This window comes from Cavia porcellus, unplaced genomic scaffold (genome assembly GCF_034190915.1).
Source record: "Cavia porcellus strain 051 isolate PalLab524CR breed Dunkin Hartley unplaced genomic scaffold, mCavPor4.1 scaffold_19, whole genome shotgun sequence".
Taxonomy (NCBI): domain Eukaryota; kingdom Metazoa; phylum Chordata; class Mammalia; order Rodentia; family Caviidae; genus Cavia; species Cavia porcellus.
Window position 1 is genome coordinate 67089442 of NW_026947502.1, and position 14270 is coordinate 67103711.

The 14270-nt window shown below is 46.4% G+C and overlaps 1 protein-coding gene across 1 annotated transcript in view; it reads left to right on the top strand.

The window, feature by feature from the left end:
- The window catches only part of Cacna1c (calcium voltage-gated channel subunit alpha1 C), a gene marked incomplete at its 5' end in the record, with an annotated part of 685364 nt that overhangs the window by 451668 nt on the left and 219426 nt on the right, over nt 1–14270 (top strand). The window contains 2 exon segments of the mRNA NM_001172923.1: nt 107–246; nt 7671–7810. Coding sequence (NP_001166394.1) covers nt 107–246; nt 7671–7810 — 280 coding nt within the window.

Sequence of the window (14270 nt, forward strand, 5' to 3'; positions counted from 1 at the left end):
CGTTTTGGCGTGTATGACTATGCTTGTGAGGTTTGTTGGCTCAGAACTTTACAAATCCCTAACCTACCCTAACTTTACAAATCTCTTTCCTATTTTTGTTTCCTAGGAACGAGTGGAATATCTCTTTCTCATAATTTTTACTGTGGAAGCATTTTTAAAAGTTATCGCCTATGGACTTCTCTTTCACCCCAATGCTTACCTCCGCAATGGTTGGAATTTACTAGATTTTATCATTGTGGTTGTAGGGTAAGTATTGCTGTCCTTCTCCTCCTGTCTCCCACCTTCCCTGTACACACCATTTTCCTTCTGCATTCATGCCTCTTTTTGATTTGGATGCATCTGAACTTGCCTTCCGACACAGTGAAAGGATTTGTTAAGAATCACTCTGAATTCAGACTCTCTCCAGAGGGAGAGGAGCTGTTACCTAAGATGCCTTTTACCCTGCTCCCACATACATGAGCACGTGAAAACACACATCCACATGCGCACATCATGCATACACATGCACAGAGAGAAATATGCACATACACTTGAATCTGAGTGGTCTTAATGGAACCAAAGTCTTTCATGCAATTGAGGGAATTCCTCTGTTATTTCCTTTCCGGCTACACCTGACCCAGAAAGCCCCTGACCTATTCCCCTTCTGTATCACTGAGCAGAACAGTCAGCCTTCTTGGAAGCATGCATCTGTGGGCATGGGGTAAAGGCAGGAGCATAGGATGTCTGTGCATACTGAACTCCCCGCTGTTGTCACCTCCACAGTGACTTTGTGCTGTAACCCCAAGAAACCAGACTCATCAGCACATCTGGGTAAGAAGACAGGTAACTCTGAAAGGCCAAGGTGATAGGTAACTAAACCCAGACAGGAGGGACCATTCTCCAAACACGGCTTCATGTTAACTTAAGGTATCAGTAGAAGCTTTAAAAAAGCAGTGTCATGAATCTTAAATAAAATTTTGGAGTGATGACTTCTTTATCAAAAAATTAGTGACTTCATGAAAAGATTCTCCATAAAATACTTGTGCCTAACAGGCTTACATATGTGCTGTGCAAAATATAATTCATTAAGGTGGAGTGGAAGAAGCTCCAACAGCTCATCTGTGTTTTACAGAAGCAGGTGGCCTTTTCAGCAGCTCCTACTTCAAGAAAGGCTGCTTCCTCCGAGCTAGTCTGCTATCACTTGGAGCCCTTGGCCACCCTACACTGATTCTCTCCAGTCCCAGCAGGCTTCAGTGTCAAGGACAGGCTGTTGAGAGGCTCTTGTTCCAGGAACCTGTTTCTGGCAATTCCTTCTGTGTCATCTCAGTGGAGACCCAGGCCACTGTGAACTTTTCCAGGGCACTCACCACTCATATCTTAGGGGGGTTGCCTGGCCTGTACTGCAGGAAATAACACAAGAGCAAATCAAGATCACTCACAGGTTATTTCCTTGCCTGTGGCCATCTGGATGGCCGTAAGAGTTGTTTGGAGCGGTGATAGGGTTTGTCCTGTGTTGTCCTCATATTGCCCAGTTAATAAGTGATGCACTTTGGTCACATGGACATGGGATGTTTAGGTGACCCAAAGAGCACTAAGGTTATTTGTTATGCATAGATCTGGCCACAAGGGACTCAGGGTTGAGAGTAGATGACATGAGAAGTTTTGCTGCTTCTCTTCATACCAGAATAAATACAGAGTGGCTGAACAAATGCCTCGAATGAACTCAGTAAACCACAGAAGAGATCCCCAGAGTAGGTAGTTCAAAGTGCCCCTCCTGCTTTTTAAGCTCAGATTCTTTCTCAAGGCCTCAGTCCCCTGGGAACCTGCAGTGCAAGCACAGAGCCTCAGAAATGAGAGTTGATGCTTTGGAGCCAGTGGAGAGATGGAACAATTTGCAAAATACATTTAGTTTAAGCAGAGATGTTACATTTTCTTCTCATGTTTATGGAAGGGGTTGGGTTTGACTCCATGTGCTGTCCCCTACTCATGGGAAATGGAGACAAGAAAAGTGGGGGCCCTTGAATGGGCATACTGGAAGGGAGGGCTTGTGGTTCACAACTTTGGGGTTCATTCCTCTCAGTCTTACCTATGGCAATCTATAACCTCTAGTTTCTCTTCTCCAGAGGCGTGGGACTAAGAACGTCTCCATTCAGTCTAAATCACCTCCTTCTACCTAGAGAAATAGTCCCCCACCCCCATCCCCCACCACCTCTCTCCGGCAGTAGCTCTTTTTTCTACCCCCTTGACAACATTAAATAGATGTCCCCCTGCTTTCCAGTGTCCTTTGGGAAATACCTGCTTTTGTGGGCCACAGATAGCTACTCAGATGATGGCTTTTTCTGGCCTCCTACAAATCAGAAGGCTAGTCTGATTTGCCCTGAAAGAAGGTTGGCTTGCCTAATATGTCCTGGTTTCTGTGGTACAGTCACACACACACACACACCTCTGCATTCCCATGTTCCCATTCTGGTGGTGCAGTCTCAAAGCAGAAGAATCTCTTAGGTAGATGGAACCACTGAATGTAAGAGGAGAGGACTTCAGAGGTCTTTGAGCACCTACCCCTGCCCCAACTCAAGACATGAGGACACTTCAGTAGATCCCCCTGAAGAGATTCTGTGCAGTCACAAAGCCTTTTGTTGTCCTGTCTCCTTCCCAATATGGCAACCCTGCCTCTCTGCTTCTTGACCTTCTTGAGCTTCTTAAAATCTCCAGTGTAGCCAGTCACAGTGATGCACACCTCTAATCTCGGTACTCTAGGAATTAGGTCAGGAGGATCATAAGTTCAAACCCACGCTGGACAACTTAGAAAGACCCTGTCTCAAAATATAAAATAAAATAGGGCTGACAATTTAGCTCAGTGTAAGACCCTGGATTCAATTCTCAGTACTGCAGAAAGAAAAAGAAAGAAAAGAAAATAGAGGTTTAAAGAAAGAAAAGAGGTTTAATGCCCTGCAAACTCAGCCAAGAACAGCTCCGACACCCATTTATGAGTTGTCTACCCCTTCAAAATTAAAATCGGACAATAAAGAGTCTTAGCTGGCAGTAAGGGTTAAAAAAGAAAAAAGTAATCTAATCTCGGCTCCCTTTTCTGAATAATATTTTGTGAACATCTTGTACTCCAATAAGCATATTGCTTTCTTCCAGGAAATTCTGGGAACAAAATCTGGTTCGGATTTGGACTGTTATTTGACCAACTTGCAAAACTGGTCTTGATTTCCTCAGGTTTCTGAGATCTAGATTTCAGTGGAAAAAAACATTTCCTTCACAGGAAAAGAAACCTACTCCCCCATCCTGGTAACTTCTGTCTGGGATTCGAGGCGTAGAAATCCAACTAACACATGAAACCATCGTATTGGCAGGCTGAGGAAGAGAATGTAAGAGCTAGGAGATGTTAGACATGGTCTGGCTAACCTTATTAATATTGTTTCATTTTATTTATTTATGTGTTTATTTATTTTAACTCATTTTTGTGGTGCTGGAGGTGGAATCCAGGACCTCACATATGTGAGGCAAATGTACCACACAGCTACAGCCCCAGTCCCCTGCCTCCCTCAACCCTGCCCCTGCTTTCTCTCAGAATGAGCCAAAGCCTCATGCAAGCTGCACAGATCTTTATAACTACAGAACCGATTGTCCAAACAAAGCCTTACTCAGAGTGCAGTACCTATAACACAGGAGAAGCTGTGCAGTAGAGGCACCCGCAGCCAGGTGTGCGGCTCTGGCCTTGAGGCGCAGGGTGTCCCTGAGGGTTTCCGTGGAGCAGTTTGAAAATCTTTAACGCAGACCTGCCCCTCCCTGCCCCAGCCTTGCGTAGCTCTGAGCTCTGTCTGGTCTTTCTTCTCCACCCCAGGTCACACTAAGGCAGACACAGGACTCCTCAAGTGCTCTGCTGGTAGTGACTCTGGAGAGTCCTCTCTAGGGATAAAGACAGAAAGTGCCCCTCCTGCACTTTAGCCTTTTTCTTGGTTACCACCCAAAGCCCGGAACACTTGTTCCTGTCTGGCTCGAGTAGCCTTGGGTCTCAGTCCTTTCTTAGCTCCACCTAACTCCTTAAACCTTCCTGCCATACTGTGCCCTCTGCTCCCTACAGACTGCCACTAATTCAGGGGCTCCAGATACTGTCTGAAAAGGGCCAGATGCCACTTCTAGATGTGTGCGACATGCAGTGTTTACCACTGCTGGAGTCTGCTACTGCAGCAGGAAAACAGTGATACGTAAATGACAGCGTGAACCTGAATTCCAGTAACACTTTCCCTGCAAATCAGGTGGCCCAACTCACGCCCTAAGTCCTCCGCTTTGTTTCTGGTCCCTCTCCTCCCCTGCCTGCCCTGCAGCCTCTGGGGGGAGGCAGCCACTTTCTCTCCCAGATGCGTCATTCTGACGGAGATGGGGAGGGTCCCTGCCTTTCTTTTCTGAAGCCCTCCAGCTTTGCTCTTTGTGCCCTACTCCTTACAGCAGTGCTCTGCACACCTTTGAGTCGCTCTTCTGTAGACCTCACGCGGGATCACGCTGACTCTCCAGCACTCTGTACTTCCTCCATCAGGCAGCCACCAGCTTCCTGGTCCCTTGATGTCTTCTCCGGGGGATTCTGACCTCCACCTGTCTCAGTTGCCTGCTCCCTGGGCTATAGACAGCATCACGGCATAACTAATAACTGTACCCTCCCTGTAACCTCAGACCTAACGTCTTACTCTATATCCAACACCACCCCTCTTTCCATCTTCCGCCCTCTTGCACCCTGACTCCCACTATTCACGCATCCTACCACCTTCTTACTGTTTCCCTGCCCTCATGTCACCGCCTCTGACCCACTTAGCCGTCAGGCTCCATCATAACAGCAACTCAGAAGTGTATACTCAGCCTCTGTGTTCCCCTCTTCGTTTATTTGCTCACCTAGAAAAACACCAATCCTAATACAATCCAACTAGACGAGACTTACTTCAACAGAGAAGGGTGGATAAATACACAGTGTTGGGCTGAGTCTCGCTTCACACTCGTGACCTGACCTGGAGCCAGGCTTTGGTGATGCTGCCTCTCCTGCCTCATGTTCTTGCCCCACTCATCCGTTCACTCGCTTAGGTGATTCTTTCCTACGTTTGCCTGTCCCTCCAAAGGTCTAGTGCCCTCTTCCCTTTCACATTTTTAGCTGATGAGCCTGGTACCTCTTTTCCTGAGAAAATGAAGACAGTCATCGCTGTCCACAGTCCCATCTGTCCGTCTCTAATGCGGCTCCTGATCTGAACCTTGTTCAGCTGCTCCTTCGTCCGAGGCAGCGCCCTCAGTGTGCAGCTGTCGCCCCCCCACCACCTGCCGAAGGACGCCAGTTCTCCCCGGAATTGTTCCCTTTTGCCTGTGCGCCGTCCTGCTTCCTGTCTGTGAGATAACTCCCATCTCCACAAGTGCACTACGCTACCTCCCTATCGAAACTCCTTGACTCCACACTCACTTTTAATAATCGCCTTTTTTATTCTGCTCACTTTTACAGTAAAATTCCTCAAGAGAATCATCTGTACAGTAGCCACTAGCTTCACGTGGCCATTTAGCCCTTCAAATGTGGATAATCTGAGTTGAGATGCAGTAAGTGCAAAATACACAACGTACGCCAAAGATTTAAAAAGGAATGAAAAGCTCATGAATCATTTTAAAAATGTATTCCATGGGGCAACTCAGTGGTAGTAGTTTGGCATTCTTGGGTTAGATAAAAATGTGTTGCCAAAGTTAATTGCGCCTGTTTGCTTTTACTTTTTTATGTGGCTACCAGAAAAGTTAAATTACATACATGGCTCACGTGCGGCTGACATTGTCTTTCCTTTGGATGGGGCTGTCTGTGCTCACTGTCCCAAACTTCTCCATTCTTTCTTAACCCTGTAATCTATTAGGCTTTTGCCCCTGTTGGTCCATCAGACAGATGTTTGTAGGTCTCCATGGTCTTCATTTTGCTAAATTCCTTGGTCAGCTTCCCATCCCATGTTATCTGCTATGTTAGACAAAACTAAGCACTGCCTTCCAGCTGGCCACACTTTCACAGCACATCTTTCTCTCTTCTTCCCCGGCCCCACAAGTCCCTCCTTACTGATCTCTAGTTGGTATCTGTTCTGTTTCCTTGTCAGTGCTGGAGATGCCCATATTCATTCCTCATGTGTCTTCACCTTTGTCAGTAGCTTCCTGAGTGATTTTGCATGACCCAACCTCAAATACAATCTATACAGCTAGCAAGTGTTGGACTCCAGCATGGACTTTCCCCTTGACTTCCAGACATGGTAGAGAAACTCAGGACACCCATTTAGGTGCCTGATCAACAGCTCCAATCTTAAAAGGTCCATAGTCAAGCCCTGGCTATCCTTCTAGCTGCTCAAGCAAGATGTTGGAGCCATCTTTTATTCCTCTCTTTTCTCATATGTCACAAATAGTCCATCAACAAACCCCATCTTCTCTGACTCTTTCTCACTCCCTCCAGCACCACCCCCTGGTTTAAGTCCCCAGTATCTACCTGGAATATTGCAGTAGCCTGCTCAGCCTGCCCGCTATAGATTATTTTTCTCCTTCAACATCAGAATGACTCTTTCAAAACTTTAGTCAGATATGTCACTCTCCTGCTCAGGATGATTTCCATCCCACAGAAAGTAAGCACCAGTTGGGTTTCTTCTTTCCTCTCTGAGTTCACCTCCCTTCATGCTGCCCTTTACTTCCTGTGCCCAGCCTTACTGATGGCTTGTGAGCTTCTAACTGTCTGCCCCTTCTTGGGCACCAGCATCAACTCTTCTCGGTCTGGAACAGTCACCCTACACAGCTACAGGGTCACACTTTTGTTATCCTTAGGTCTCTGCTAGGTGTCACCAGAGCAGCGCTCCATTCCCAGCCTTGTATAAAAAGGAAGCCTCCCTCCCCTGTCACTGTGGGCCCCCCTTGCCTGCACTTTCCTGTCGTTAGCACTTACAGCTCTCCAAACGTACTGTATCTCTTCACTCAAGCTCAGTTTCTGTCTCCCCTAAGGATGAAAATAAGTGCTTTGCCCATTTTGTTGTAACCCCAGGGCCTAGGACAGGGCCTAGTGCATAGTAGGTCTTCATTCTGTTGGGAGTACAGACAAAAAGTGTCTGAGCTGAAATCTCCATCTCAGACATGTGCTTCAGCGCGTAGTTTTGCTTCCACTAGAAACTTTTTCACTGAACCTGCCATGATTCTTTATTCTTTCAGCCTATAGCTTCTGAGCATTTGCATCAGCATAAAGTAGACTTCTGTAAGATTACTTATGTGTGCCCTGGAAGAAATCAAAAGGTGGGGTGTGTTAGGAAGCAGAGAGTGGGAAAGGAGAGGGCACATATGGCTCCTGGCATTCACTGGAGAGGGAGCATGGTGGGGTGTGTGAAGGCACCCCCAAAAAGCTCATGCCCCCTGCTTTATACTTATGTTCAGGATCCCCAACTTGTCCAAAGCCAGATGTGTACTGACGCCTCTCAGATGGCAAAGGGCCCACCCCTTCCCTGGCCCATCCCTCTCTAAGCTCTAGTGACACCCTCAGCGTAGATGATGCCTCCCTGCGGAAATGTCAACTAAAGCCACTTGTGTGAACTCCCGTGGTCGTATCGTGGTGTCTACAAACTCTGCTAGTTCAGGCTTCATGCAGCGATCAGAGCCTCAGCTGGATGACAAAACCCAGTCTTGACACCTCTTCTTTACCTCTTTTCTAGGCTTTTTAGTGCAATTTTAGAACAAGCAACCAAAGCAGATGGGGCAAATGCTCTAGGAGGGAAAGGCGCTGGATTTGATGTGAAAGCGCTGAGGGCTTTCCGTGTGCTGCGCCCGCTGCGACTGGTGTCTGGAGTCCCAAGTAAGTAACGCTGTTATTCCTATCTACCGTGTTACTTTGTCAGAACTTCCACTTCCCTTGGCTAAACTGCCAAGAGCACTTTTCAGAGGAACCTGATTTCCTACGATTGGAGCGTTTTCTTAAAAATGAATCTCTTTCATGTAAAGAACCAGGTTCTCATGCAAGTGCATCCAAACACATGTTGTCTTATGAAAACCTGGACAAAATTCACAGTGGCCACACAGCCAGAGGAATCCAGGCTACACAAAGACAGCAACCCCTGCACCATGGGAGCAGCCTGCAGGCTCAGACTGGGAATTTAAATACATTTGCTGCAAAAGAGCCAAGGGATCAGAGCTGGCTAATCCCCAAAGCTCACAGGGGATTGTAGCCAGTAAGATTATCTCTGCCTTCTGTATTTTTCCAAACAATATCAGAAAGCATCACTGGATGCTCTGAAGGTTTTGCCTTGCCATTTCTCTCAGTCTTGTCCTCCTTTCTTGTCAAATGGGAGATCTCATCCGAAGTCCTCTCACAAACCCCCCACCTGTCATGAGAAGACTCATTTTCCCGTGGAGTGGCACTCAGCTTCCTTTTTCTGGCGAAGGGAGGTATTGTCCATTGAAGTATTGGCCACATCCACAGTTCTCCTGCCCACTATGGATGGTCCACTGGGATGAGCACAGCAGCTTTGGGTACCTGCATCAACTCCAGCAAATCCCAGCTCCCATGCTCCTGGAGAACTCCCTTCAATCCTTCTTCAATTTGTGATATTTGGAGAAAATTCTAGGCTTGTTGACATACCCTTATGTCAGCACCCGTATCGTAACTCATGACTCCAGACTAGGAGACACGTGGGCCTAGGTGGAAGCAGACTAGCTTGGAGATGGGAGCAAGGGATAGGAAAACACACAGGCCCTCTGAACACACTGCCCTTGCTATCTGCCCATGCACTGAGCTCCTGGTCATGTTTATGCTGCTCAGTAATAGCTCTTAGAGTCATAAAGCCACATGAGCATGGGGAACCCTGTATCAACCTACTGGTCTCTTTCTCTGCATGAACAGCACAGTAGAAAGATCTCCCTGCGGCTTAACTAACCAGTAGGAAAGCCAGGGCTAGAGCCAAGTCTCCCAAGTTCTAGCCCAGCACTTACCTACCATATTACACCACCTCTTTCAAAGAATTAAAAGTTGTGTTATCCTTCTCTTACGTTTTTACACAGTCAGTTATGTTAAGGGTGTCTCAAAGCTCACAATTCTGTCTTATAGTGTCTCTAATTTCTGTACAATGACTAGATTGGTTTCTAGACAAGGTAGAGAATTTACCAAATAAAAGAAGGAAATGAATTGTTTCCTTTGCAGTAGGACTGTCTGGGCAAAGATTGTAGGTGGTTTCAAGCTCAAAAGCAGCACAGGGCTGAGCCACATGAACACTCGGAAAACAGACTTCCTCTACTTGGTCCCAAACATTTGGGGGAGCTCAGGAACAGGAACAGTATATGTAGTGCCCAGCATGCAATTCCAGTTTTGTGAAGCCCAAATGACTCAGCCATAACCCAACAGACTGACATGAAAGGGTAAGAAGAGAGGGTGAGACTGACTTCGAACATAATTCTAAGGAGCTTATAATGGCACAGCCAATGTGTCAGTGATGAAAACTATGAATTAATCCCAAGCTTCAGCTAACAAGGCTGCTATGAGCATAATAAATCTTACCCTGGTATGTGAGTACTTATTAGGGCCCTGAATTTTACAGCTGTGTTGAGTTTAGGGCATATTTTAAAGGTAAACACCATCTTTTAACTTGAGGAACTTGACAGTGTAATAAAAGAGTGCATCATTCACCTTTTGCCTCAGAACAAGCAATCCTAAATGTTCAGTGACTTACAATCAGTCACATGTATACCTGGCCCCTAGCAGACAAGAAGGTTGGTCAGTAAGGATCTCTGGACTCCTCAGGGATCTGGGATGAACCAACCAGATTGTAGAAGCAGCCACCATGCCAGCCTTGTTCTTTTGGCAGGGGCAGATCCTCACAAAAGAAGTTACAGATCTGCACCACACAAGCAATTCCAGGCTTATGCTTGCACGTGGCTGGCATTACATCTGCTCGTGTCCCATTGGCCAGAGCAAATCATGCAACGATCTCAAAGGTAATAGAACCAAAAAGGACAGTCAGCTTTCTATAAGTACATGCATGGAGTCAAACACTAGTGATTGAAAATAGTTTTTAATTGCATCTGGACTGAACATGTGCAGACATTTCACCTTGTTATCCCCTAAGCAGTACAGCATAAGAGCTATTTATACAACATATACATTATATTTTAAATCATAACTAATGTAGAAAAGACATGGGAAGATATGTATAGATTGTATGAAAATATTCTACCATATTTATAAAAGAACTGAGCATCCTGGAACTTTGGTAGGGGGCCGGGGGCCCATCTCCTGTAGATACTGGAGATAGCTGTATACACTGCCTACAGAGAAGCACGGACAAATAACTGTTGGTCACAAGGTAATTGAGATTATCATCAACAGAAACAGTTACAGCAATTACTGCAGCACAGAAGCTGTTCATTAAGCATGCATATATTGAGAGCCACTCCTGCTTCGGTGCATTATAAAGGAGAATTAGATTAGACCAAATAGCAAGGGCTCCGGAATAGAAGAAACTTCCCAAAGAAAGTACCTTGTCTCCATCTGCACGTCAATAATGGTAGAACTGAATTGTGGTCAGGAAGCATTAACCCTCCTCGGAAAAGTTTGGTCATTTTGCTTCCTATGGACTCTTCTGTCATAAGGAAACCAGTCCCTCTGCTGGTGAGGCATCCGCCCTCCCACAGAAGTGTTGTGAAGCATGCATATTGCACCGAAGGATAAGCCATATGGAACATAAACATTACACAATGAACGTGAACAATAAATATGGAGAGTTGTGTTTAAATATTTGCAATGTATACACAAGCAGTATATTTGTTTGTGGAACAATAAGCAAAGGGTCATTTCCTCCTTTCTACATAGCCCCATATGTCCTCCTGCAGGGAAACTTAAAAGGGAGAACTGAATAGAGGGAGCAGGCAGATGGAGGTGAGACAGCATCTTTTAAATTTATGAGGTCTTCGACAAAAAGTCTGAGCAGCCCAGATTTGTGTTCTAACTGACAAGCTACTTCCATGCAAGACTAGCTTCACTTACCCCCACACTCACCATGCGCATCTGTTGAAGCCAAGCCCTGAGTTGGGCAGCAGACTAGAGGTGCGTATGACACTCTGTCCATCTGTCAGGATACAGGCATGATCTAAGGACTCTTCATAGGATAGATTTTCCCTAAGATGTGAAAATTTTAAGATTAGCCCTTTCAGGATGGCAGCTGAAAGTGTTATTTCTGGAATCACACAGAAGAGAAGCAAAGGTGAGAAGGAGCGTGGTGTGTGGAGTGGGGTCAGACTCTTGTTTTCCTCATTCACATTGGCAGTGTTTCCTGGAGATAAATCAGCACCAGTCAGTCCACAAACACCATAAAATTCCATGGGAATCTGTAAAATGACTGAAGACACAGCGCTTTTGGGTCAGATTGCCTGACTTCTGTCACTCACTCTGTGACCTGGGAGAATTTATTAAGCCTCTCTGTGCCTTAGTTTCCTCACCTGTAAAGTAAGAATAATAACAGCACCTGTCTTGTATATTGTTGAAAAGATAAAATTACATAATGCATGCATAGTACTCTAAAGAGGCCTGGCTCCTAGTGAGTGTCCAGTTAAATTACCATAGATATTTATAGAAATATAGAACAAAATTATTGGCAAGAGAAAAAAGACAAACACTTTAAAAGGTAAAGAATATCCAGGAGTTAAATAGCAGCTTGAGATAAAAAACTAGAAGAGAGGCTCCTGGATGACTATGGGACTTGCATGGTATATATAATGAGATGAATTTTAGGGAAAAGTTTACCAGGGATTGCAACATTCTAGAAAAGCTTTATGAAAAAGGAAGGATGGGATATGGGTCCTACGGTTTGTGGAAAAGGAGCACAGTAGAGATGAAAGGACATTTAAGGACCCTTGTCTGGTTCAACCCTAGCTAGCACACATATGGATCCGTCCCACCACCAAGAAGGAAGCAGTGAGAACCGGGCAAGAATGGTTAGCAGGGAGCAGACAGAGACGGGTGCTGGATGGCACATTGGTAGGCAGCTCTCTGAAAAGCTTGTGTTGTTTCCTGTGCGCTTGAAACCAAAAGACTGCACTGCAAAGAGATGGCAAAATGGCTCAGAAATCTACAGTGGTGTCAGATCTAACAGTAGATCATGAACCCACCCTGGACTCAGCCGGGTGGTAGCAGAGCTGAGGTCAGAGCCAGGCCCAAGCAGACCACTGCTCTCCCCATCCTGCAGTCTCCATTCCAGAGGCCACAGCCAGGGCGCCCTGTGTTCTCCAGTGAGCTCTGCCAGCTGATCTTATACTGCCTGACACCAAGCAGTCCTTTCTTACTGTTGTAGATAGAATGAGTCTGTTGTAGTTTTGATCGGGACTATTCCTCAAAGACCCATGTGTTGAAGACGTATCTGCAGCCCATGGTCCTTTTGGGAGGTGGTAGAACCTTGAGGAGGTGAGACCTGGTTGTCTTTGTGGCTGTGCCCTTGGAGGCAGTGTTGGGACCCCTGCCTCTTCCTCTCTCTCTCCTCTTGCCACGATGACATGACCATCACACTTGCAGCATGATCTTCCGCTCCACCACAGAGCCGGAAACAGTGGGTGCTAAGCAACCATAGACTGAAATCTCAAAACTCTGAGCCAAAATCAGTCTTTCCTCCTTTCAGTTGATTATGCCAGGTATTTTGCCACAGTAATAGAAAACTGACTCACATAGAATACTTGACATAAAGATGCCTGCTGCAGAAGTTAAAGCCCATCTGCACACCCAAGTCCCCAGGTGAACCACACTCATCCCGAAATGCAGTGTTCTTCCTCTAATGGGTTCTTCCCTCCTGGGGATTCATAACTGTGAATCTGGCCATGCTGGATTAGCAAACACTGCCAGTTAATCACACCCACCGGGGCACATTAGAGCTACTAAAAACAACTTTTCTGAGTGTTTTCGCACATTTAAGCTTCAGAAGCAGTCATGCCACCCTGACTAGAATTCGAGTTTTGTCTCAAGCCTCAGTGAATTTGTGAACACTGTTACTCTCCCAGGCAAAGGTTTCATGACCCGAGGGTGCACCTGCTATGTGCCAACAGGTGAAGGGCTTGGCCTGGATGTTGTCCTTGAAACAGCAGGATAAACTTACTTGCATTTAAAGCCACAGCACCATTCCAGACTCAAGGCAGGAAAACTGACCTAGGGTAAGTTCCCCAAATCACGTAAGAGTCAGTCCCTAAGTCCGACATACCTTGGAGGAGACTAAATTCTGAAGAACCGCCTGTGTCACCATCTTCCTGGGCTTCCTGACTGCTTACCAATGTGCTGTGACCCCGAAAGTACTAGCCCAGTGCTGTGGTGCATTAGAGCCAGGCAACAGGCAGAGAACCCAGAATCCAAACCTATCTCACTCTGGTTAACCAGGTGGCCTCAGACAGCGCAGCTCATGCTTGGCACCTCTGTCCTATGCCTCCCTCCTCCTCCCATGTGTCATCCCCTGCACATCAGCCCATCTTGTAGGGCATACTGCTTCCTGCCCTCTGCCTTTCCCTGCTTCCTCTGTTGACGGCACCCTCTCCACCATTACTTATTTTTATTTTGCTTTGCCATCTTTTTAACTTTTTTAATCCTGAAAGTTTCCTTATGTGCCAGAGATTCTTAAACCGCAGTGAGAGGACACTTGCAAAGCTCCCTACAGGAACATGGGAATGTGCGAAGGGCCACTACATCTTAGGTAACCAGAAGCTCCCTAGTCTCATGGCCCAGCTTCCTGCAGCATCTTCCAGGCCACCTCCTGTACCACCTCTTGCAAGACATAATGCTCCCAGTGCTCTTCTCCCCCTCTTCCTGACCTGAATGTTTGAGCTGGAAATGACTGTAGGCATCTGTTTTGACCAAGTGTCCATTGCACAGATAGGAGCACTGCAGCCAGCAGATTTGATGGTCTACCTGAAGTCAGAGAGCTACCCTCCAGTGGCAGGTGGAACTAGGTTCTTGTACCATCTGAAGGATGACTATAATCAATACGATAGCTCCCTTGTTCTTTAGTCTTGGAGTTCACAGAACCCCAGGCACATATTAGTACATACACATTAGGAGGGAAACAAGCACAGGGAATGGCAGCATCCCTCAGCTTGCTGCCTGGGGCAACCCACAGGCTGTGTTCCTGAGAGTGCAGGAACTGGCTTCCCCGAGAAAGGCTGACGAGTGCATCTCACTAACCTGCTTTGCTGTGTTAAGTCCCAAGTCAGCACTGCTTGCTTATCAAAACAGGATTTGGAATAGGGCCCCACCTTCCCAAACCCCAGACCCTCACAATTCCTTCCATGTTCGC